This window comes from Oryctolagus cuniculus, chromosome 1 (genome assembly GCF_964237555.1).
Source record: "Oryctolagus cuniculus chromosome 1, mOryCun1.1, whole genome shotgun sequence".
In the NCBI taxonomy this organism is placed as follows: Eukaryota; Metazoa; Chordata; class Mammalia; order Lagomorpha; family Leporidae; genus Oryctolagus; species Oryctolagus cuniculus.
In genome coordinates, this window is record NC_091432.1 from 45,908,141 (window position 1) to 45,935,012 (window position 26,872).

Below are 26,872 nucleotides of genomic sequence, written 5' to 3' on the forward strand. Positions count from 1 at the left end.
CTAATCCGAAGCCAGGAGCCAGGTGCTTCTCCTGGTCTCCCATGTGGGTGCAGGGCCTAAGGACTTGGGCCATCCTCCACTGCACTCCGGGGCCACAGCAGAGAGCTGGCCTGGAAGAGGAGCAACCAGGACAGAATCCAGAGCCCCAACCAGGACTAGAACCCAGGGTGCTGGTGCCGCAGGCAGAAGATTAGCCTATTGAGCAGCAGCGCCCGCAGTGTGATACTATCTTTAGTAAAGGTAAAGTTTTTTTTTTTTTTTTTTTTTTGGTGGGGGGAGATAATGGTAAATCTACTCTTGAGAATAGACTTGATATTTATAAAGCAGGAAGAGACAATGTGAATACAGAATTTCTCAGACTAAGAATTTGCCTAAAATAATAAGAACTTGGCTACATTTAGCTAAAAGCAAAACTGACTATAAACTAAAGGGCCTAGGTGGTTTTTGTTCTGACCTAGTTTCTAAAGTAGTTCCAAAAGGAAGTGATCTAAGCATCTGAGCATTTGGAGCAGCTTCCTAGACCAAATACTTTGAAAGGAGTTACAGAATATGTTAAGCTTCAATTCAGGATTTTTCTTTTTCCATGAAATATAGTGTTCAATTATATAATAATCACTTACATTATAGTTTTATGCTAAAAATCCAGGTCTATTTCATGTGATATGAAAAATGTGAGTAAAATCAGGCTATTTCTCATATACACATAGTGACCTCTTATATGATGGAGTATCCAAGTGGTATTTTGTTTCATTTCTAAACCCTACGTTTTAATAGTGACAATGATTTGTTAAGTTTTTCCTCTTCTCTTTGTGGGGAAATGAAATTTCATTGTTCTGGAGGAAATTTTAAGAATGCCTCATAACCGAATTGAAATGAAATCATTTTTTCTCTTGATTAAATTGCAGCACTGCTTTGTGGTAAACAGCCGTCTGCCGATGATAAAACCTAGGTGGTACAGCTCAGCTCCACAGTGTCCTTTGCAGCCCTCACAATACACACACTTAACAACATCCGTCATTTTCTATCTATTTGACACTGATTAATTACTCTGATCTAGTCTGGTATTGCAACTACTGCCGTGGCATTTTACTTAGGCCTGAACAATTGAAGGGGGTTCAGCAGTGTGAATTACGTATTTATTACTGTGACCCAACCTGCTATTTAATTAACCTAAATAAGTATGTATGTACATTATTCTTTGAAATTAACATTACAGAAAAGACATTTTGCTTGTGTTTCATTTCAGACATGACAACAACAGCATCAGGATATAGAGCAAGTCACGATTTTTTTCAGATGTTTAATACTGATGCTTGAAAATTTTTTGTGAAAATGTAACAAAAACATCTATTAGTAAGTCATTTCAATTTGAGATATATTTCTAAAATACAGAACTCTTAGAGGTATATCCTTGGATCCTGAAACGAAGAAACTGACAAGCTGTTTTACAAACACCATGAAACATTTTCATTTCGACCCTCACGCTTGGGATTGAATAGAACATTTATAACCAGGGCAACTTAAATTATTATCTAACATTCCCAAGATAACTCTGACAGTCAGAGTAGAAACCGTCAGAGCAAATGCACTAAAAGAAAATATCTGCGGCATTACCTCATACACCTCGACAAGAAAATCCTCTGAAATTAATGTATCAGTTGTTGAGATTGTGGATAACACTTGAAATAATACCCATCACCTCTAATCATCACTGAAATGGGAATCAGAGCAACCAAATGCTGGTTTTTGTTTATCTAGACAAAAGGTGGTTTTTTTTTCCTTGTAATTTTAAAAGTTTGGTTGTTTAGTTTAAGATTTGATTTATTTGAGAGGTACAGTTAGAACTGGCACCCATATGGGATGCCAGCACCACAGGCAGAGGATTAACCTACTGCGCCATGGCGCTGGCCCCATGGTTGTCTAGTTTCTAATAATACAACTTGCTAATGAAAAATTCATCCTAGGGAATCAATTTAAAATTCACACTTCAAAATATATTTGCTCCTCTAAGAAGTACAAAATAAAACTTTTAATTTGCTTTTCTTTCTTGAAACTAGATCATTTTATAGAATTTTTTCCATTTTTGTATAGTCAAACCTGCGACCTTTTCCTTTGTTTTCTGAATTTAAGACTGTATTACTATGTTTACACAATTTTATTGAATATCTTCCTCACTAACTTAAAATGTCCCAATTACCAGGTACTGAGTCTTCTTAATGGATCTTCTGATTTCTCTTTCATTTACCTACGTTTATTCCCAAGGCACCATGTTTATTATGTTATAATATTAAATAATAAAAGTTCACACATTTTAGGCTTGATAAGTTTTGATAAATGTATGCACCATCATGGAAACAGAAAATATTCCCAGTACTCCAAACAGCTTCTTTGTCAATCTCCTGTGCAGCCAGCGCCCAATTTCTATTCCCAGCCCAAGACATCCAGTTATAGTAATACTGTCATTATACATTAGTATTACCACTTCAATTTTGTTTTGTGGGGGTTGGGGCTGAGATGAATGATTAACTCTTAACATGAAACAGATTGTAGACGTAGATGTAGAAGCAGAAACTATAAACTTCTTATAAGAAACAAACTCTTTTGTGTCTTAATTAAAAAAATCTTTGTATCACAAAGAGCAAACCATAAATTTGTCTTCAAAACTCATTAAAGAGAGCTTTCATTTCTTGAAAAGAATATCCTTTTACCATTTTATTACCTTGGCTCCTCTGTCAAAAACTGAATAACCTATGTGCATAGTTTACTTCTGAGCTCTGTTTTGTCCCATTGTTCTGCATGTCTGTCCTTAAGCTAGTAAGACACTGGCTTTATAAGACAGTATAAGTCCTCCTGCTTTTCTTTAAATCATTTTGGCGAGGCCAGCGCTGTGGCACAGCAGGTTAAGCCACTACCTGCAGTGCCGGCATCCCATATGGGCAACTGTTTGAGACCTAGCTGGCTTCACTTTCGATCCAGCTCTCTGCTGGGAAAGCAGTAGAAGATGGCCCAAGTCTTGGGCCCCTGCACCCACGAGGGAGACCTGGAAGATTCTGGCTCCTGGCTTTGGATCAGCGCAGCTCTGACCATTGTGGTCAACTGGGGAGTGAACCAGTGGATAGAATATGTCTCTCTCCTCTCTGTGTAACTTTTCCAATAAATCTTAAAAAATGTTTTGGCTATTCTTGACCCCTTATATTGCCATGTAAATCTTAAAATCAGTTTGACCATTTTTTAAAGATTTTATTTATGTGAAAGGCAGAGTTAGGGAGAAACACAGAAAGAAGTTCCTCTATATACTGGTTCACTCCCCAAATGGCCACGGAGGCCAGGGCTGGGCCAGCCTCTTCTGGGTCTCCCATGTGGGTGCTTGGGCCACCTTCTTTTGCTTTCCCAGGTGCATTAGCAGGGTACTGGGTTGGAAGTGGAGCAGCTGGGCCTTGAATTGGCGCCCCATATGGGATGCTGGCATGGCAGGCAGCAGCTTTACCTGCTATACCACAATGCCAGCCTCCAGTTTGTTAATTTCTACCCTCCAAAAGCGTTTGCTAGGATTTAGATGTGGACTGCACTGAAGCCATAGATTGTTTTGCAAGGGTGGGGGCTGATATCCTAACAACACTGAATCTTTCAGCCACAAACACAACGGTGTCTCCCAATTTCTTATGTTTAGAGTGGTTTTATGTCACTAAATCGTGAATATATATCTTAAATACTGGGAGCTTTTTTGAAGTTACTACATATACTGTTGTGTTTTTTAAAATTTAACATTTTGATCTTTAAGACTTCTGTCATCCTCATAGTTCTAATAGCTTTTTTTGTACTTTGTTCTAGGATTTTACATGTGTTATATGATCTACGAATGAAACTGCTTAATTTCCCCTCCCCACCTCCTATTGCTCTGATGAAGACTTCTAAGAAGAGTGCTGATCAGAAGTGGTCACGATGAACATCCCTGACTCAGTATCTTAGAAAGAAGGCATTCAGTCTTTTATCACCACCAACGTTATCTGTGCTTTGTGCTGGCTTGCTAAGAGTTACCATGAATGAATTTTGTCAGATGCCTTTCTTCCCCACATTCCATGAGGCAATCATATTTTTGTTCAAAGGAATTCTACTTCTTTTTAAAATACATTTGTATAGATTCATCATTATTTTCCTTAAATATTGGTTGGAACTCACCACTGAAGCCTCTTTGGCTTGTTTTCTAAGGTAACATCTAAAGCTATACAGTTTTCCTCTAAGCACTGTTTTAACTATTCTACCAGTTGATCTATTGTTTCATTATCATTCAGATCAGAATGCTGTCTCATTTTCTTTTTTTGTATGCTTTTCTTTGGAATAAAAATCTGCTGTTTACTTCCTAATATTTTAGGATTTTCAGATATCTTTTTGTTAATTATGTTTTATTTTACTTAGTTTTGAATATATTCTGTATGACTCCTATACAATTATATGTATTAAGATTTGTTTTATGACTCAGCATACTAGTCTATGGATGTCAAACCAGTTAGTGCTGTTCACGTCTTCCAACTTTCTATCTAGTTGTTATCGTGATTATATTCCTTTCTTCCTATCTTTTCAATTAAATATTTTCTCAGGATTCCATTTTTTATCTCTAACACTAGCTACCTTATTACTCATACTTTGTGGTTTAATTTTAAATTTGTTAGCTGCTGTTCCAGGATTTACAGTGCACATACCTATTGCAGTTTGCCTTCACATTAAGTTTTGTCATATATAGTACAAGAAATTCATAACACATTTCCATTTTATTAATTCCTTGTGGGGGCTGGCGCTGTGGCGAGCGGGTTAACATCCTGGCCTGAAGTGCTGGCATCCCATATGGGTGCTGGTTCTAGTCCCAGCTGCTCCTCTTCGATCCAGCTCTTTGCTATGGCCTGGGAAAGCAGTGGAAGATGGTTCAAGTCCCTACGCCCCTGCAACCACGTGGGAGACCCGGAAGAACCTCCTGGCTCCTGGCTTCGGATTGTTGCAGCCAACTGGGGAGTGAACCATCAGATGGAAGACCTCTCTGACTCTCCTTCCTCTGTGTAACTCTGATTTTCAAATAAATAAATCTTTTAAAAAAATTTCTTGTGTTATGGTTGTCATCTACTTTATCCATGTTTCAAAATCCGCATTATTTTTGCTTTAATCAATTATCAATTCAGAAATTAAAAAAATAGACTTTTCTATGTATTCACATATTTACTATTTCTATTATTTCCCATTCCTGTTATTTAGATCCAAGTTTCTACTTGGTGACATTTTATTCCCACCAGAACTTACTTCAGTACATGCTTATATTGCTGGTCTATTACTGAAGAATTCTTTTTACAGCTATTTTCTTCTGAAAAGAAATTTTCAAGTAGCCTTCATTTTTGATACATATTTCTTACACAGAACTAGGCTGTTCATTTCTCTCAGCACATTCAATTATCAAATGACTTAATAGTCCTTGATTAGTATTCTCAAGTTAACCCTTTTTTATTCTTTTCTCGATAATGTTTTTTCCTCTGGCTTATGTTTTCTTTTATTTTTTAAAAAGATTTAGTTATTTGAAAGTTAGAGTTACACAGAGAAAGAGAGGAAGAGAGGTCTTCCATCTACTGGTTCACTCCCCAACTGGCAGCAACGGCCAGAGCTGCGCTGATCTGAAGCCAGGAGCTTCTTCAGGGTCTCCCATGTGGGTGCAGGGGCCCAAGGACTTGAGCCATCTTCTACTGCTTTTCCAGGCCATAGCAGAGAGCTGGGTCTGAAGTGGAGCAGCTGGGACTAGAACTGGTGCCAATATGGGATGCCGGCACTGCAGGCGGTGGCCTTACCTGCTATGCCGCAGTGCTGGCCCCTGCCTTATGTTTTTAAAAGTTATTGCTATCTCTGTTTATCAGCTGCTTATTTATGATGTATCTTCATGGGGTTTTATTTCTATCTGTCCTATTTGGGCTTTGCTAAATTTAATCTGTGGGTTAGTTTTAAAGAAAATCTGGCCAATATTTCATCAAACACATTTTCTGTCCTTGCACTGCCCCTCTTTCCCCCAGGGGACTCCTATTACTGCACTTCTACAAGAAGAGTGCTTGATATTTTCACACACATTACTGTGAATGTATTCTTACTTTTTTTTTTTTTTTTTTTTTAAAGAGGATTTAGTTATTTTTCTCCATGCAGGGATCCAGGTACTTGGGCTGTCTTCTACTGCTTTCTCAGGCACATTAGCAGGGAGATGGATGGGAAGTGGAGCAGCCAGGACTCCATCTGGTGCTCTGACATGGGATGCTGGTGTCATAAGCAGTGGCTTAACCCACTATGCTGGCCCCTGTTTGCTTCATTTTGATATATTTTATTGTTTTTTTTTTTTTTTAATGTGTTTATTTGAAAAGTCAGAGTTAGAGATTTTCCGTTTATTGGTTCACTTCCCAGATGGCTGCAAAGCTGGAGCTTCTTCTAGTTCTCCTGTGTGGGTGATTGAAACATTTGGGCAATCTTCTGCTACTTTTCCCAGGCCACTAGCAAGGAGCTGGAATGCAAGTTGAGCAGCCAGGACACAAACCAGCGCCCATACAGGATGCTATAATCACAGGCAGCAGCTTTCCATGCTGTGCCACAACGCTGGTCCCCCTTTGATTGTTCTATCTTCAAGTTTCCCATCGTTTTTTCTTCTGCATTTAATTCAATCAGATAGCATTTCTACTTCAGATACTGGTATTTTGTATCTAGAGGTGCCACTTGCATTTAAAATATCTTCCCATAGTCTCATGATGTACATATAAATGCAGTTAGAATATTTGCTTCAGTATCCTCATCTGTAGGTCTATCAGCTGATAATTTGTTGCATTCACTGTCTGATTAAGAATTTTATGTTTAGTGTCTAGCTTTTCTTTCTTTTGTTACCACTAAGTTACTCACAGTTTAGCTTCTTCATTTCAGGGCTGTGTGTAAACGCTGCTGAGGAGCATCCAGGCAGCCGTGGTTCTCCTGGAATCCCTACTGAACAGAGTCTAAAAGCACTGTGTACTGTGGGTGGCTGAGATGTGAATAGCTAGAGACCCTGTGAGAACTCAGAATTGTTCACAGCTTAACCAAACTAGTCACCTCACCTTGCACGCTTCATCCTACATCTACACATCTTAAAATTCACCTAAAATGCAAAAGGACTTCCTATGTAGGTTTCCAGAGGTCTTTTCCTGATTAGCATGTCCTCTTCAGCACTCTGCCCTATGATTTACAGCTTCTGTTTATTAGCTACCATCAGAAGTGCAGCAGGGTATGAAAACAGTTATATTTACTTCTGATCCTTTGTTTAAATTCCAAAAACTAAGAAATGATTACCTTTTTCTTACTTTGAAATTTCCCTTTCAAATGTTTCCTCTTTAGGATTGTATTACTTGGAGATACTTCAATGTCTGTGCTACACTACTGGTCGTACTACTTATATACAAGAATATACATTATATAGTGGCGATAAGAGAAATGCAGATGGGCCAGAGGGCAACATTAGAGTCACACACCTGTTTCATAGGATTGTGAAAAAGCCCAAGGGCAAAGCATGAGTCACTTAGTCTAAGGATTACTGGGTAAAGAATTGTTGGGATTTAGAAATTTAACTAGGCATAACACAGTATTTTGTTGTAATTAGTTAGAAAATTTTGAAGATAATAAAACTCAAATACTATTTTAAATCTCCCTCAAAATTATGTGAATGAGTAAGTACATCCTTTAAAACTCTAGCAATAAGATGACAAAATGGACACAGTGAAGAAGTAACATGTTCAAACTTCCCAACACCAAGATTTGAAAAAACTTGCATTAAATTTGCCCCATTTTAGTTTTGCTGTGCTGAAGCTTACTGGAGACAGAGAAAACAACACCATCAAGGTTTTCATTTCCATAGCACTGCAACCCCAAAGTGAGAAAACAACAAGGTGTATCTACTGAATTCAATTTATGCGTTGGCAAATTTAAAATATTTTATGAAATTCTGAGAAATAGACAGTAATATAATGACCACAAGGAGCCATGGACTCAGCTTCATCAAATATTAACATTCTGCCATAGTTTCATTTAAAAACAAAGCATACATACTTGACACTGAACTCCCTTTGTAGACTACCTGATTCCTATTTCTGTTCTTCCTCAGAGGTCACCACTTCAGTGAACTGAGTGGTATCACTGAAGTGTTGCTTCATCTTTTATCATTTATCTGTATGCATAATTGTTAAATGCCATATAAATGGCATATTTTAGGAGCCATTCTGCAAGTTCTTTTTGTGCTCAATACTTCTTCTGATATACACACTTAAATAATTTATTTGCTCCATAGGTTTTATTCTATGTAACTAACATACTCATTTGTTTCCTGATGGACATGATGATTGATTCCAATTTTTCATTTCTACAAACCATATAGATTTTTGTGAACATGTTATGCGAGAGACTGTTCAAAGTATAAGTGTAGGAAAAAGACTGCTGAGTTGTAAGGATGGTGCCTTTACACGTGCTATTATCAAACTGTTCTCTAAGGTTGTTTTATCCATTAGGACTACTGCAAGAGAGTACGAAAGTTCCACCTGCTAACATTATTGCCAGCACTTGGTATTGTTAAACATTATTTTCCCCCAAAATAATAGATAAGAAACAATGTCTCATTGTATTAGAGTTACTAGTGATATTGAGTGTCTTTGTATTGCAACTTGTACGTTCAGCTTTCCTATCTCCTAGGAGTTTTGCAAAGGTAGGACAAGAACACTTATATGTAATATAAGCAGTTTTACATTAAAAACAAAATTCTGGGCTAGAGTTTAGCTTAGGGGTTAAGATGCCAGAGTCCTACAACAGAATACCTGGGTTTGATACCTAGCTCTGGCTCCTGACTCCAGCTGCCTACTAATGCAGGCCCTGGGAGGCAGCAGGTGAAGGCTAAAGCAATTGGGTTCTTGCCCACCTAGATTGAGTTTTCCATTTCTGGCTTCAGCCCAGCCTGGTCCTGGTCCTTCTGGGCATTTGGGGATTGAATTAGTGGACAGGAATTGTTCCTTTCTGTCTCTTAAAATAACAATAAGTTTAATAATCACATTTAATTTTTAGAGCTAAGTATATGGGTATGTGAGACTTACAGGTGGTAAAATAAGTAAAAAATCAATGAGGTTATTTGACCAATCCTTGAACACCATAAAAAGGTCAATAGATGGAGACAGTGGAGTGCATTCTAGACAAATGCTCATATGTTTTGAATACAATAACTATTGAATGGCATTTTGCTGAATTTGTATTTTACTGTTATTGGTGATATTTCTCTAAATTTAGTAACTTGGGAAATGAAAATACTTTCTTTTAGTTACTGCCTGAAGTTTTCTGAATCTGTAGTACTTCTGAGCCACATAATTCCATTCATTTTAATTGGCAGAGATTAAATGTAAAATAAAAAATTCTTATGTCTTTAGTTAAATGATGTGCCATCTAAAACACAAACAGATGGTAAGCTCTAAGAACGTCTTAACATCTGTTCCATTGCTTTAGATACAGAGGGCATATAAGAAGTGACTGTAAAATGAATGACTGCTGTTTACTGTAGAATGAATCCCCCACCCCTTCCTTATCTTTCTTACCTGCCTTCACTGAAAATGGTTTTTCCAGTAGAAATACCGTTTGTTTCCAATGTGTTTTGGTACTCTGGGGACCCGTAGAGAACATGACCTGCATTGGTAGAGTTCAAAAGTATCTGATGAAGTACAAGATTTTTAATATCATGGTACATTAATCTACCACATCAAACACAAGCTCCAATTGCTTACAACAGCAAAATGCTTATGATCAAAACACCTTAGGGCAAAAAAAAAAAATACAATGCACTTTGCATAATTAATTCATATGAATAACTCATGATACTTACCTTGTTGTGGCAATTCTTTTCAAAATAGATATCAAAGTAGCCAGCAATTGCCTGTTAAAAAATGTAAATAATTAAACTAATGACATGATATACCAATTAATTTCTCAGTCTTTTAAGACACGGCAAATGAAAAACCATTTTAAAGAACAAATAGCTCTCAAATTTAGGGCCGGTTACTATTTTTCCTGGAAAAGATATTATAAGTAAAAGTAAAGTAGTATAATTAGTTTTTTTTTCCCCACAGAAATAATGTCTAAAAAAAAATCACTACTTTTGTTAGCAGAGAAATGATCATGCTAGACTACTTGAAAGGTGAGAGACTACATGGAAAGAGGAAAAGTCAGTCAGTCCCTAGTGTACTGAGAGACCACCTTGAAACCTCTAGCTGCAGTCAATGAGACCCTGGGAGAGATTAGCACATACACTACTAGTCAGATAAATCCAGTCCATATTGTAGAGTCATAAGTAAGTATAAATGATTGTGCCTTCAAGCCACTATGCTTTGGATTAAGTTACTGCACAGCAATAAATAACTGAAACATACTCATTCTATACAGAGCCAATTTACTATCTTCTGATGTAGTGCGTCCTATTTTAAATAAACAATTTTTTAAATCTTTAATTCTTTTTTTTGGCAGGAAGTTAGACAATGAGAGAGAGAGAGAGGGAGAGAGAGGGAGGGAGGGAGTGAGGGAGGGAGGGAGGGGCACGAGAGAGCAAGGTCTTCCTTCTGTTGATTCACCCCCCCAAATGGTTGCTATGGCCAGCGCGCTGTGCCAATCCAAAGCCAGGAGCCAGGTGCTTCCTCCTGGTCTCCCATGGGGTGCAGGGCCCAAGGACTTGGGCCATCCTCCACTGCACTCCCAGGCCACAGCAGAGAGCTGGACTGGAAGAGGAGCAACTGGGACAGAACCAGCACCCCAACGGGACTAGAACCCAGTGTGCCGGCGCTGCAGGCGGAGGATTCGCCTAGTGAGCCGCGGCGCCGGCCAAAGCTTTAATTCTTTTTCTGGAGCTTCATCCTGGTCTTCCATGTGAGTAGCTGGAGTCCAAGCACTTTGAGCCATCATCTACCACTTTCCAGGATGAACTAGCAGGAAGCTGGATCCCAAGTAGAGTGGTCAGAATTTGAAACGGCACTCATGAGATGCAAGTGTTGTAAGCAGCAGTGTAACCTATTGTGCCACAACACCCACTCCAAGACAGAAAGTTTTAAATGTAACTTTTCTGAAAATAAAAGTAAATACTAGTACTTGAATAAAACTCAGATTTAAGCAAATACTGAAAAAAAAAACCCACTAAGAGTTATTGTGCTAATAAAAAAAGGTCTCCAACAGAAATGAACATATTCAGAGGAATATGTAATTTTTACTGTTTAAAATTTAAATATTCATTCCTTTTGAACATTAATGAGACTACCTTGACATAATCTACTTTTTAAAACTGGAATTACATTAAGCTTATAATGTGTTAAGCAAGACATTATGGAGGAACCACTATAAAACTAATTTGTGTACTCTGCTGCTTTTGTTAAGAATGAAGTTCTATTGCTTTTTGTAGGGTTAATATAGATTGGATCCAAAAAATTCAATCTTTAACCTTCAGGTTAATCACACTTTATGTACCAAAAGAGGGTCAATTACTATTTATAATTCTGCCAAACAGTTACAGAACAATGCAATGGTCAGCTATAGATTATCAAAGAAAATCAGTTAATCAGAATATAAAACTTTTTTTCAGTTGATTTCCTAATACTTGTTTTCTTAAATTTATTCCTATAAATCAGTCTAGGTCATTACTATATTCTTAGTGTACATAGCAGTGCCTGGCCCACAATATATAACAAATCCTTGCTGAGTCATTGCGTTTATTATAGTGCTTTCTGCATTATATATAGTTTGCCCAATCGGGCTGCAATTTATTTAAGAGCAGGGTCTAAGTGTAAATCCCAATTCTTCACCTCTTGCCCAGTACAACATTATATAGTAGGTTCTTAATACATTTCAAATTAATTTTTTTGTCCCTTAAATACAAATATTTTAAAAAAATTCATAGAAAAATGAATTAAAAGATACTATGCATTTCCATGAGCTTTGTGAAGACCCCTCTTAGAGCTAGCCTTACCACTATAATTTAAGTCACTACCTGACCTTGGATGTAAGTAATAATTTTCAACTATGAAAGAAATGGAAAACTTGGGATGAACCGGAGAGGAGACAGCTGGAGAGGGGGATCCCTCAATGCTATGTGTGAGCCCACACACGTCTCAGCCTAACCCTGAACTATGCATGCCCAAGGCAGGACCCAATCCATACAGCAAAGGCTTAGAGAACAGAATTGAAATTTGACATCAACGATACCAGTAGTCAGGACTGCCTGTTGAATAAAACATGTGTGGGAAAAACCAGTAAATAAAGGCTTAGAGAACTGATCTGAGATTTGAAAAACCCATAAGACTCAGACTGATCCCTCAATTACAGAGGTGCAGCAGAGCCCCAAGACACGGTAGCAAAGGCTTTGAGACGGAATTGAGATTTGAGCCACTGTCTGTCCAGACACTGTGAGGTACAACTTAAAGTCTGACCTTAATGTGGCTGACTGCCTGCTAACACCAAACACCAACACTGTCCAGAGGATTTCAACATAAAAAGCCATCAGGAAGACTTAACGCTCACGAGAAAAGACAATCTTGAGATGATCAGCTACTTGTATGAGCAGACAAAAACTTTAAAGCACCAATTATAACTATCCTCTATGAGGTAACAAAACAAACTGAAATGAATGAAAACAGAGAGGTTCTCAGCAGAGAAATAAAAAATAAAAAATGGAAGTTTTAGAACTGAAAAACACAGTAACTGACACCAAAAACTCTTGGTTAACTAGCAAGTTGGAGATGACAGAGGAAAAGATATCAGTGAATATGAAGATGAATCTAGATATTATGCAATTTGAATAAGAAAAAATATTGCAATAAACTGCACAACAGATGAACCCAAGGATCCAACAGAGATTTAATTGCAGGCCAACATAGAAAAGGTATGAGAGCAGAAAACCTTTAAAATTCTATATCCAGAGAAAACATACCTCAGAAAAGAAGGCAAAATAAAAACATCAGAAAACCAACAGAATCCATTGCCTACAGATTTCCTCTAGAAGACATTTTTTAAAAAAGTTGTTCACTTTGATATTGGAAACTGGGAATATTAAGAACAGTAGAAGGCTGGCGCCGCGGCTCAATAGGCTAATCCTCCACCTAGCGGCACCGGCACACAGGGTTCTAGTCCCGGTCGGGGCGCCGGATTCTGTCCCGGTTGCCCTTCTTCCAGGCCAGCTCTCTGCTGTGGCCCGGGAGTGCAGTGGAGGATGGCCCAAGTGCTTGGGCCCTGCACCGCATGGGAGACCAGGAGAAGCACCTGGCTCCTGCCTTCGGATCAGCGCGGTGCGCCGGCCGCAGCGCGCCAGCCGCGGCGGCCATTGGAGGGTGAACCAACGCCAAAAGGAAGACCTTTCTCTCTGTCTCTCTCACTGTCCACTCTGCCTGTCAAAAAAAAAAAAAAAAAAAAAAAGTAGAAGAACAACAAATGACAAATAGCTATGTATATGTAAAAAACTAACTTTTCCCCTCTGAATTCCTTAAAAAATAAGCAAAAATGATTAACATAATTCAGTGGCATTTTTCAATAGATGTGTAAGTAATCACAAAGATCTGTGAGAAGTGGGGAGGGAGAGTGGAAGAGTGAGATTCCACCAACATATACAAGTGTTTTAAAAATCTAGAAGTAGAGAAGGCTTTTTGAAGTACGACACACGAGACAGGAACTATGATCAGGGCAATTAAACATTTTAATATCAAAATTAAGACAACAAAAACAGACTAAAATATGTAATAGCAAAGGGCCACTGTCCTCTGCCTATTAAACTACTACAAATTAATAAGAAAACAATATACCAAAAGAAATGAACAAAAGATAAAGCAGAACACTTATAAAAGGCAGAATCAAATGATTAGCAATCATCTGAAAAAAGCCTCCGGCTTAGAAGAAATTTAAAACAATCAGACACAATTTTCCTCTGGAGAGGAGAAAGGGACTAGAGATAAAACTTAATCACCAATGGCCAAGTATTCAATCACACCACTATTAATGGGCCCCATAAAACTCTAACAACGTTAGCAGAGCGTCTGGTGAGTGCATCTAAGTGCCAGGGGGTGGCTGTGTACCCCTACTCCATGAAAACAGAAGCTCCTGTGCTTGGGACCCCTTCTAGCCCTCACCCTAAGTACCTCTTTAAATGGTTGCTCATTTGGATACCTAAATTTCCTGTGTAATAAATTAGTAAAAGTAAGTGAAGTGTTTTCTTGAATTCTGTGGGCCATTTTATTTTTCTCAACTTTTATTTAATAAATATGAATTTTCAAAGTACAACTTTTGAATTATAGCAGCTTTTCCCCCCATAACCACTCTCCCACTGGCAACCATCCTATCTCCCACTCCCTCTCCCATCCCATTCTTCATCAAGATTCATTTTCAATTATCTTTATATACAGAAGATCAACTTAGTATATATACTAAGCTAAAATTTCAACAGACTGCACCCACACAGAAACACAAAGTATAGAGTACTGTTTGAGTAGTAGTTTTACCGTTAATTCACAAATTCGCATGGAACAACACATTAAGGACAGATCCTACATGGGGGGTAGGTGCACAGTGACTCCCGTTTATTGATTTAACAATTGACACTCTTGTTTATGACACCAGTAATCACCCGAGGCTCTTGTCATGAGCTGCCAAAGCTATGGAAGCCTCTTGAGTTCATCAACTCCAATCTTATTTAGACAAGGCCATAGTCAAAGTTCTCTCCACCCTTCAGACAAAGGTACCTCCTTTGATGGCCCGTTCAAGCCAGGAGGGAATGGCAAGATATTGCCCAAGTACTAAGAGAAAAAAACTGCCAGCCCAGAATATTATATGCTGCAAAGCTCTCATTTGTGAATGAAGGTGAAATAAAAACCTTTCCTGGCAAACAGAAATTGAAAGAATTTGTCACCACTCATCCAGCCCTGCAAAAGATGCTTAAAGATGTGTTACACACAGAAACACAGAAATACGGCCATCAGTATGAAAGAAGGTAAAGGAAGAAAACCTCTCAGTAAAAGATCACAGAAATATCTTTTGAAAAATGGCAAAGCCATTTTAATAATCTATTAAAACCAGGTTGCGGTTGTGAGAACTCTGGATTTGTAGCAAAACTGCACAGAAGTGTGTGTCATCTGAGGACTCATAACTTGAGGGTTCTGTGCTAAATTGAGTAGTTGACGGAAGAGTTGAATTAAACTGTAACACAACCAGTTGGTGTCACAGAGAACTGGAAAGCTGCCTGATGGTATGGAAAACCCACACATTTGGAGTCAGAAGTGTTCTGAGTACAGAATTGATTTTCCTTTAAATATTATTTGGCCATCAAAAGTAATCCTTAGATAAATATTCATCGGTTTGGAAAATGTCACATACTGTTAGGTGAAAAGCAGTTTGAAAATAGTATGTGTGTTTTGGGCACGTATGGTATGCTGAGCACATCTGAGTGTTTACACATGTAACTAGAAAGATGTTGAGCAATCTTGATTATGGGTGCTAAATCTTTGGGCTCATCTTTAACTAGCTTTCCAACAAAATGAACAACTGTGAAAATGTTTAATAATTAAGCTTAACATACATTTATAATATTGCCTGGAGAGGCATTCAATTCAATACGTGACTCCCTGGAAAGCTAGAGCACTAACATGTAACAGGAACTAGATGAATTTGAGGGGGGGAAAAAAGAATGACAAATTTACCTCAAGATTTTTTTTAAAAAAGTTAACACTAACAAAGACATTATCAGGATAAAGTATAGAGGAGAAAAGAGATAAATGGACCAGTCACACTCACAAACTGCTAGACCACATGAAAATATTAGACTTTTATAATTATTCTTTAAGACATGTTTATTCTATGATAGCAAAAATCAGAGTTGGAGAAAGATGTTTGTGAAAATAACAAATTGTTATGCCATCAGAAAACATGACCTGAGTCTGTAATGTACAAAACTCATGGGAAGAAATTTCATATTTTCAATTATGGTTAAAAATAGACTGGCAATCATATGAAAGAAGAATTAAAGAATTATAATTACAGACTCAAGATACATGAGCTTACAAAAACTACATGTAGTGAAGTATCTGAAATAAAGTTAATTTAAAACTATTCTCTAACCTCCAAATAGATTCACATGAGTTTTAAGATTTTTTGAGAAAAACCACTTACCCACATCCACAAAAGAAACTAACCCTCCTTCTAGCTTTCCAAATAATACAGTGGCAGGGGCTGGTGCTGTGGCTCAGTGGGTTAATGCCCTGGCCTGAAGTGCTGGCATCCCATGTGGGCACCGGTTCTAGTCCCGGCTGCTCCTCTTCCTGTCCAGCTCTCTGCTGTGGCCTGGGAGGGTGGTGGAAAGTGGCCTGGGTCTGTGGGCCCCTGCACCTGTGTGGGAGACACAGAAGAAGCTCCTGGCTCCTGGCTTTGGATCGCCACAGCTCTGGCCATTGTGGCCATCTGGGGAGTGGGTCATTGGATGGAAGACTTCTCTCTGCCTCTCCTCTCTCTGTGTGACTCTGACTTTCAAATAAATAAAAATAAATCTTTAAAAAAATAATACAGTGGCAGTGGAGGGTAGTCAGGGGTAACAAAAAAGTAGCTTATAAACTTTGAGAGAAAAGGAAACGTAACTTGTAATTGTTGACCTGTGGTCAACCATTGCCTGAATATATTAAGTGGAAAGTTTTAGAAATAAGTTGTAAATATATTTTATATTATAGTGGTTCAATTTTATTATTATTGTTAATCTCTTACTGTGCCTAATTTATAAATTAAACTTTTTCATAGGGATATATGCATGGGAAAAAATCATAGTATATACAAATAGGCTCAATATTACCTGTGGTTTCAGTCAGGGAAGGTCCTGAAACATAACCCCTCAGATAAGGGGGAATTACTGTATATGTGATTCTTAGTAATTAAAATAGATTAAAAAAAACCCTGAAATATATTCATATTAACCAATTGAACTATGGTTGGTGTTTTTGTTTTTGAAAAGCCATTTGAAAACAGGTAACAATTAGATAACCAATGAAATGTATCAGCTGATTGGGGACAAAACCATTTGTTTTGTAGAAAGAACAAAGTTATTTTTCAATTATAGTTTCATCCCCTTGCTAGTATCTTTAATAAGTCTTTTAAATGTTAATTTAATGAACTTACATTCTGTCAGTGGAAGCTGCTGAAATAAGAATAAACCACCACCATAGGAAATTGAACATGATGGCCATGGCAATACATAACTGGAGCTTTAACTTGACATGTACTTGAAAAAGATCAGATAGGTTAGAAGTCTGACCACAGAATACATCTTATTACATATATATAGCTTGTCAGGGCTACTAAGGACTGCTGAAGTGGGGAATAAATAATTAAAATTAAGGATCCATAGGAGCTGGATCAATCTGCCAAGGCAGGGTCACAATTAAATAAAATTTTTTACGATACAGTCCAGTGAAATTTTGTTTATGTGCATCCTCTAGGCTGAAAGAAGAAACAATGAGTGGTAATGAATAATAAATAAAAACAACGATAATGGGAAAAAAGCGTGAAAGAAGAATACATACAGTGAATTTCTGGGATAGTTTGATCACTCCTGAAATTTAAGAATCCTCCAAAATGACTTTGAGGCATACAGGAAATTAACACAAGCATACAGAATTATTGTACATTCTGAGTATTCTGAAGCATTAGAATACAATTTCAGAATGAGCTGCTTGTCTTTTTATATATTTCACAAAAGGAAATAAAATAACACTTGTAAACTAGAGCATTTAAAAACTTGTTTAAGCCACATTTTACTTGTTTTTTTTTTTTTCCCATATATATAAAATTAAACACAGTCCATTTTATATATGCTCATTTGGAGAACAATGACTTAGAATAAAAATAAATTTACTTTCTCATGTATCTTGGTGTGGTGAGTCTTTCTTTAAATAGGACTCATCATGTGTGCATGTAACAGGATGGCAGCCAGTGAAATAAGATCAGACTAGGCCTTATGAGGAAGAAGGAAATTAAAAATTATCATTATCACTATCACCTGCAGGGAGTAATTTATCATTTCTGCTCTTCATTGGTATCATGTTCCAACAGCGTGTGGTTACAGCAGATACAATTAGGCAGCTGGCCACAGAAGTAGGAGGATAATGTGCTTTTGATGGAGTTTATCCAAGCATGGAGATAGAGTGCTTGTAATCCATGCAGCAGAATCACTATAATGAAAATACAGTTCATATTTTGTTGGAGTATTTCTTTCAAAATCATAATATGGAATTGAAAAGCCAAATGGTGCAGAATCTGATGAAAAGTATATATATATAGATAAAGCATAAAAATGATTTTATTATAGTTTATACATCATCATACATAAAGCAAGCAGATGATAATACAAACAGAAGCCATACAAGCTCCTGTATATAGTTTATGAACTCTGTTAGTGATAATTGGTATTTGAACAAAGGGGAATAAGCAAAAAATAAATTACGTATTATGATTTTTTTCTAGTATTAACTGTATTTTAAATTATGGACTCTTCCTTCTTCAATTAATTTTCTATTTTATCCCAAGAGAAAATCTGCATCTTTCTTTCATGATTCCTCTAGGGTACAATACACATTAAGTGCCATTTACTTCTCAAGGGATACTTCCAGATTGAGTGGTGTTTAGAAATACACCAAGCAATATGGGAAGCAGCAAAACAGACAATAGATCTAAAAATAGTAAAAAACAATATTTTTACTTAAAAACTCAAATTTACTTTTTATCTTCTTAAAATAGTCTCAGTAATTGAAATTCCCTTTAAATTTAGACTCCTCCCCTGTAAATGGAAAATGGCTCCATTAAAGTGATTTTACAAGGTAAAAGATAATCTTTCAGAGTCTAAAATGTAAGTTCTTTGACTCATGTAAAAATTGACATAAATTGATATCTTAATTGTTCTATACTTATTCTCAGCTATATGACATGTTATTTTATAGTGAACGGTCATTGAGATGTACTGATATTTCACTTTTTAAGAATCTTCTGTTATATCATGCATATGCAGCAAAGTGCACATAAGGGTGTGAAACACACACTCAGATCAAGAAACAGAACATCTCAGCACTCTAGTAGAGTGCCTTGCGCACCTAGTCAATCTTAGACACCTCCATCTCCAAAGGGTAACCATTATTCTAAATTCTAGGGCATACATTAATTTTCCCTGTAACTTCAACATGAATCACATATCATGTAGTCCTCTGTGCCTAGCTAATTTTCCCTTAATATTGTCGTGAGATTCACTTACGTTGTCACATGTTGTTGTAACCCACTTACTTTCATGACTGCAAGGAAATGTGACTACAGTAGTGTTCTGGATGATACATTCCAAGATTCCCAATGATGCCTGAAACTTCAGATAGTAAGGAGCCCCATATATACTTTTTTTCCTATACATATTACCTGATAGTTTAACTTATAAACTAGGTATAGTAAGAGATTAACAGTAACTAATAACAATAGAACAATTTTAACAATGTAATGTTATGAAAGCCATGTGAATGGTCTCTCTGACCCTCTCTCAAAATATTTTACTGTACTGTACTCACCCCCTTCTTGTTGACTGCGGCAACTGAAACTCTGGAAAGTGAAACTTCAGATAAGGGGGACTACTATATAGGAGTACAATTTACCCAGTTTATTGCTGACAGGTATTTGAACATTTTTGAGAGTTTCAGAAATATTGTGGCTATGAACTTGTAACAGACATCTTTGAGTGAACATACATACATACTCATGGCTACTGGGTACACACCTAGGGATGGAATCACTACAGGCTCCATATTTTTGAATATATTTATCATTTTTGTTAGTTTTTATAACTTCCTATAATTCTGGCTTTCCATCCCTAAATACCTTCTGGTACCTCCTTTACTACAGGCTTCCTGGAACAAATTCACATTCTTTTTCTGTGTTCATCTGAAAAAAATCTTTATTTCAGCTTCATTCCTAAAAGATATTTCAGTTGGGAAGAACTCAGTTACTCTTTTGGCACAGTGATGATGTCATCACTGAAGTGTCTCTATCTTTTTTGATTCCATGGTTCTTCTGAGTACTCATCTATTAGTCTACCCACGGTTCTTTAGTGCCCTACCCACAGCCGCACTAACTGCTTTTAAGTTTCTCCTCCTTGGTTTCTGAAGTTTTCCTGGGATATCACTTCTCCCTTTTCAAAATTCAGATATAATTCACATAGCATAAAAGTTTACTAATTTAAACAAAGTATACAATTCAACATTCTTTACAGATTTGTGTAATTGTCAATGTAATCTTATTCTGGAACACTATCATTGCTCCTAAAAGAAATCTTGTTGCCTCTCATCTAGTCCATGCTATAGATTTGCCTGTTCTGGATATTTCATATAAATGAAATAATATGTGGCTTTTTGTGCCTTCACAGAATACTTTCAAGGTTTATTCATACAATGTTATGTATCAGTAATTCGTTCTTTTTAGTGGTTGAAATAATATTCCATGGTATGGATATATCACCTAATTCATTCTTCAGGTGATGGACAACTGAATTACTTCCACCTTTTATCTATTATGAATAATGCTGCTATGAACACTTTTGTGGACACATTTTCATTTCTATTATGTATATTCCTAGAATTAGATGGCATTTTAAAATCACACCATGCAAGTTATTTCATGCTTCATGAATTATACCTTCCTGTTTTATCTATTGTAGAAAAAATTTGGCTATTACCTCTTCAAATATGGTAATATTTTCATGCTTTTTTCTTTTGGGACTCTCAGTTAATACCCACTAGACTTTTCTTATATCCACTGTCTCCTACCCTTTCTTTGGCCTCTTAAATCTCTCAGTGCTTCTTTTTGAATATTTTCTTCTGAACGAAGGTCCAGTTCACTGATCTTCTCATCTCATATTTAGTTCAATTCTAAAATGTATGGTTCTTTTTCAAATCTGCTGTATATAGATTTTAAAGTTTCCAGTTCACTGAAATTTCCTTTCTCCTTGAATTTAGACTAATGCATAGTCTCAGGATTCATGATTGACAGAATTAATACCTGGAGCTGTTCTTACTGCCTGTTGTTTCAACTGGTTCTTGATTCATATTGTTTTGTGTCCTTATATGACTGATTAAGTTTGATTATATTTGAAAAAAAATTCTTGTAGCTATAATTTGTGGCCTAAATTCTATAAAGAATTTGTTTCTTCAAGCCAAGATCATCTTAATTCAGTGTCAAGATTTGAGCATTTCAATTCATGTATCTCTGTTTTGCCCTGTTCTTGGCTTCAGTCTTCCTGTATCCCAAAGCAAAGTGCTGGGGAGTTACAAGGGGTCTATTTTTATATTTCCTACCATGTGGTGCTATCAAAAGGGCTATCCTTCTTCTAGATTGGCAAGTCCCTGTAGGGCAAAAGGAGCCCCAAATGTTAATTCTCATCTCTTTGGACTTCCTTATTTTCTGAATTTTGGTTTGATAATGCTTTATTAACAGCTTTCTGAAACCTTCAAAACAAATGGTATTTTTTGACAGCTTTGGAAGTTCTCAGCAAAATTTTATTGTAGCCCTTCACTGCATTTTTCTGTCCTACCTGTGGCTCCCTGGCCTGTAACACTCTTCCCCATTCTCTAGCTCCTCACTTCTTATGTCTAAATTTAAATGTTACTTTCTCTGGGCAGCCTTCCTTAATCCCATGTAGTAGACTATAATACACACACAAAATGTTCCTGCACTCCCTGTTACCGGCACTCATCACATTCACAATGCTTTCTGTTCAATGTCTTTTCAATGGCACATCCCAATAGGTCTTTTTTTTTTTTTTTTTTTTTTTTTTTTTTTTGACAGGCAGAGTGGACAGTGAGAGAGACAGAGAGAAAGGTCTTCCTTTGCTGTTGGTTCACCCTCCAATGGCCGCTGCGGCCGGCGCACCGCGCCGATCCGATGGCAGGAGCCAGGAGCCAGGTGCTTTTCCTGGTCTCCCATGGGGTGCAGGGCCCAAGCACCTGGGCCATCCTCCATTGCACTCCCTGGCCACAGCAGAGGGCTGGCCTGGAAGAGGGGCAACCGGGACAGAATCCGGCGCCCCAACCGGGACTAGAACCTGGTGTGCCGGCGCCGCTAGGCGGAGGATTAGCCTAGTGAGCCACGGCGCCGGCCCCCCAATAGGTCTTTTAAGGACAGACTCACCACTCCTGTGTACCTCCATACACTCACTGCCTATGCATGCCTCCTGAATGGTGAAAACAATTGTGCATGGTTATAGAGGCATGAATTATCATCTCAATGTGCAGGGACTATAGGAAGTGAACATAAACAATCTATAAAAGATTCCCTTTACCTAGCACTCTTAGAAATAAATGATAAAATGATACAAGCTCAATTCCTATTAACCTTTAGGAAATGGAGATTATGATGCTTATATCTAATGTAACTTTATAATTTTATTTAAAACTGACATGACAACTACTTCCCAAAGAAGTATTCCCTGATAACTCCAGATAAATATAGTGCATATGGTTATTAAGATGGTTTTTGAAAAGACACACCTAAGGCATGAGCAGGATTATCAAGGGAAACTAAGAGTGATAGGCCAAGGGACTCTTTTATAGATTCTGTTTTAAGTTCTAACTATTTATATGTTGGCCTCTCCTAAATGACTGTTTTACGGCCACAGATTACATTCTGATTCTTTGTTATAGTCAAAGTAGCAAGAAGCCCACGTAGTATTTACCTTCAATATGTGTTGCTTGAATAAGTGGTCTTGAATATAGTTTGCTATTTAAAAAGTTTTGCAATTCACTGCTTCTCCAGATTTCCCTCTTTTCCTGCTCCCCTTATACAGATTCTTATTGCTTGATATCAATGCTTACTATTTCCTAATATTCTGGTTTTTTGTTTGTTTGTTTGCTTTCCATATTCCCTTTTCTGAAAACTACCCAGAAAAGTAAAGTGAAGGTAGTTTACCACTCCTCTACACCTGAGCCCTTCTGAAAACATGCAGTATCTTGAGTGGAAATTAAAAAAAATCTGTTGATAATCATTAAGCTCTTTCATTTAGAAGCTGACATTTTTCAAAGAAGTTTATTATAAGTTCTGACATATATTTGAAATTTTAAGTGTTTTACTGTTGCAACCTGGACATGGATGGGTGAGATAATTTCCATTTCTGGGGCTCTAGTATTCAGTTTGGTCCATCTTAGATCCCTGGGGTTGGATGCTGGATGAAAAGAGTAGGAAGAGAAGAGAAAAAAGAAATCAGGTTGAACACCATGGTGCAGTGTTTGGGAATAGCCAGGACATACACATTAAACAAGATCCTTTCCTTTAATAAGTGGTATGTCATTGCATTAGTGATCTAAAATTAAAAACATGACCCCCTGGGAAACTAGAGGCAGAAAGGATATGGTTTTCCTTGCAGAGACAGCTGATGAGCATAACACTTTAAAAGAAGGTAGTTTATCTAATTCTTTGACATTCATGAGTACAGATAGGTCTCAAAGTCATCTTTGCACATTTGTGCCTGTAAAAAAAAAATTGGTATGTGATGGAATAAGGAGAGCCCTTCTATAAAATCACGAAGTCTTTAATTCCTATAAACAAAAAATAAGAATAAAAGCAATAAAAACAACCCTTCTGTTAAGAATACAGCTTGATGGGGAAAAAATCAAAGGAAATATTAATTGGTTTATTTATTGAGCATTTTTTGTGCCAGGCATAATGGTCAATGTGTGAATCATTTAGTACATAAAACAATAACTAGGAGGGTATATATTTGTGTTACCACACTATTTGAGATGAAAACGGTTCAGAGAAGTTAAATACCTTGACTAAAATTGTACTGGTAAACTTGGCCCACTGGGTCTAAAGCTGAAAATAACCACAGTGCTACATTACCAGTGTTCCTTGCATATTTTCATCTGTTTTAAAGAGAGTGATTTTTAGAAAACTCTTCCATTATCAAGACTGGTCCTTTCTTGAAAAGATGGACTGACTCATTCTGGCAAATATAAAGCATGTTCTGAGCCTTTCTAATTCTTTCCCTGAAGACTAATCTCTCATGTTAATACATACACATACATCAGATGTCTGAAAACATTAGATACTTTAGGACTTCCTGAAGCTCTGAATGCCAATATTCACAATGGTTTCTGTCAGGTTATTCAGAAGAAATCTGAACTGGGAAGATTACTTTCTTATAGGTCATTACTCTAGGGTTAACTGCCAGAATCAAAGAGAAAAAAATACCTGGTCAAACTTAATTATCACCATAATCTAATAATGCAAATTGGCAGCCTCTGTGATAAGACTAGGGTGAAGTCCCCTGACAGCTCCAATCAAGGGCCCACTATTATTGACTATTTGATAAATCAGCCACGTTTCTGCTTACAGCTGTGCTTGAGCTAGATATTTCAGTCCTGCCTGGGTGTGATAATTTCACTCACAATGTGTTCTTACAATTTGCTGATTTCAAGCACGATCCTATACCTATCTAAAATTTCAAGATTCAACTCAAGTTGTATTTTACAACAATTCTGATGCACATTCATTGGAATCAATGAATTTTTTATGGTATAGATTCAGAGGCATTATTCATGTATTGGCTTTCAGCACACATGTCTTTAGAGGAGTATTCTACAGAAAGATTATTATACTTATCGTTCAAGATTCCTCATTTTTGCATTCCTTCTGACTAGATTTAAATACTGCTGGTGATTGCTCTCACTATTCCACTCAATGAACCTTAGCGTTAATTTTTGGGGGCCAGTGTTGTGGTGCAGCTGGTTTAGCCTCTGGCATCCTGTATCAGAGTGCAGGTTTGCATCCTGGTTACTCCATTTCCCATGCAGCCCCCTATTAATGTGCCTTGGAAGGCAGCAGACGAAAGCTCAAATACTTGGGCCCTTACCACCCACATGAGAGACCTGGATGGAGCTCTGGGTTCCTTGCCTTAGCAGCCATTTGGGAAGGAACTAGTGGATGGGAGATCTCTTTTTCCATCTTTCAAATACATAAACCTTTGGGGAAAATAGTTAAATTTTAAAAAGACAAATGCACTTCTTATATTGTTTTCCTTAATGGTAATGTTTCAAGGAGAGAGTATAAAAGTTCTCATTGGTACTTCTTTCCCTCATTCCACAATTATCTAATTGATCCTCAAGTCCTGTCAGTTTTACATCCTGAATATTTCCACACATGAAGAATGAGTTGAAATGATTTAGATTTTAAAAGCCCTGTAGGGGTGTAGTTTAGAAGGTTCTAGACTTTCGGAGGTTGGAAAAGCAAAGGCAAGGAATCGAGTGGGAATAAATGTCAGGTAATGCATACGGTATATTTGGACTTCAATTAGATATAAAAATCCCAGAATTAGATGTAATCCTTTGAAATATGAAGCTTCCCTTTTAGTGTTCATATATTTTCAGAGGAAAAATCACATATGGGGAAAATCCCAGCCAATAAAATTATTCTTGAAAATTCCTTACTAAGGTGTTGTATTAGAGACTAACATATAAACCATCCCTCAGGCACAAATCACCATTTTTTTTTTGTCTGGGTTCCAGATAAAAGTAAATGATTTATAGCAAATCACTAATTTATATTAAAATACACACTCTTAAAAACAAGAATCACATTCTCACAGGATGATCACACCAGAGAAATGCTTAGAAGCTGAAAACTGAAGAAATGGAAGATCATTTTCTCATCTCATGCTCATTTTTGGGTACACATTCAGAAAATAGAGGGCAGAATCAGCTGTGTGACTGTTCTCTTTCCGCGATTACTTGAACGCTTATTCTGTATGTTATGCCTGCTCATGATGCCTGCTCCATTGGCTTTGTTGTAAAGAATAATCTTTTAGAACAGGGCCATCAAAGAAGGAGATACCTTTCTCTGAAGGGAGGAGAGAACTTCCACTCGACTATGACTTTGTCTGAATAAGACTGAAGTCGGCGAACTCAAAAGGCTTCCATAGCCTTGGCAACTCATGACTAGAGCCTAGGGAGATTACTGACGCCATAAACAAGACTGTCAAATTGCTAAGTCAACAACAGGAGTCACTGTGCACTTACTCCTCATGTGGGATCTCTGTCCTTAATGTGTTGTCCAATGTGAATTAATGCTATAACTAGTACTGAAACAGTATTTTACACTTTATGTTCTGTGTGGGTGCAAACTGATGAAATCTTTACTTAATACAGACTAAATTGATCTTCTGTATATAAGGATAATTGAAAATGAATCGATGTGAATGGAATGGGAGAGGAAGTGGGAGATGGGAGGGGTGCGAGTGGGATGAAGTTATGGGAGGGGAAGCCATTGTAATCCATAAACTGTACTTTGGAAATTTGTATTTACTAAATAAAAGTTAAAAAAAAATATTTTAGAAGTAGAACAGGTTGGGCCGGCGCCGCAGCTCACTAGGCTAATCCTCCGCCTTGCGGCGCCGGCACACCGGGTTCTAGTCCCAGTCGGGGCGCCGGATTCTGTCCCGGTTGCCCCTCTTCCAGGCCAGCCCTCTGCTGTGGCCAGGGAGTGCAGTGGAGGATGGCCCAAGTCCTTGGGCCCTGCACCCCATGGAAGACCAGGATAAGTACCTGGCTCCTGCCATCGGATCAGCGCAGTGCGCCGGCCGCAGCGTGCCGGCCGCAGCGGCCATTGGAGGGTGAACCAACGGCAAAGGAAGACCTTTCTCTCTCTCTCACTGTCCACTCTGCCTGTCAAAAAAATTTTTTTTTAAATTAAAAAAATGGGAAAAAAAAGTAGAACAGGTTGAAAAATGTATCTAGTTTCAAAGTTTTTTATATAATCCTATGATTGCCTAAAATGCTTTGTC

The 26,872-nt window shown here is 37.4% G+C and overlaps 1 protein-coding gene across 2 annotated transcripts in view; it reads right to left on the bottom strand.

Annotated features, from left to right (window-relative positions):
* PRMT3 (protein arginine methyltransferase 3) overlaps nt 1-26,872 on the bottom strand; it is a 157,258-nt gene that overhangs the window by 4,495 nt on the left and 125,891 nt on the right. The window contains exons 14-15 of one of the 2 annotated variants that reach the window (XM_002708975.5): nt 9,893-9,943; nt 9,609-9,696 (exon numbers count right to left, since the gene is read on the bottom strand). In XM_002708975.5, coding sequence (XP_002709021.1) covers nt 9,609-9,696; nt 9,893-9,943 — 139 coding nt within the window. Of the gene's footprint in view, nt 1-9,608; nt 9,697-9,892; nt 9,944-23,407; nt 23,561-26,872 lie in introns of those variants that run through there. The other variant, XM_070072461.1, reaches the window with a different exon arrangement.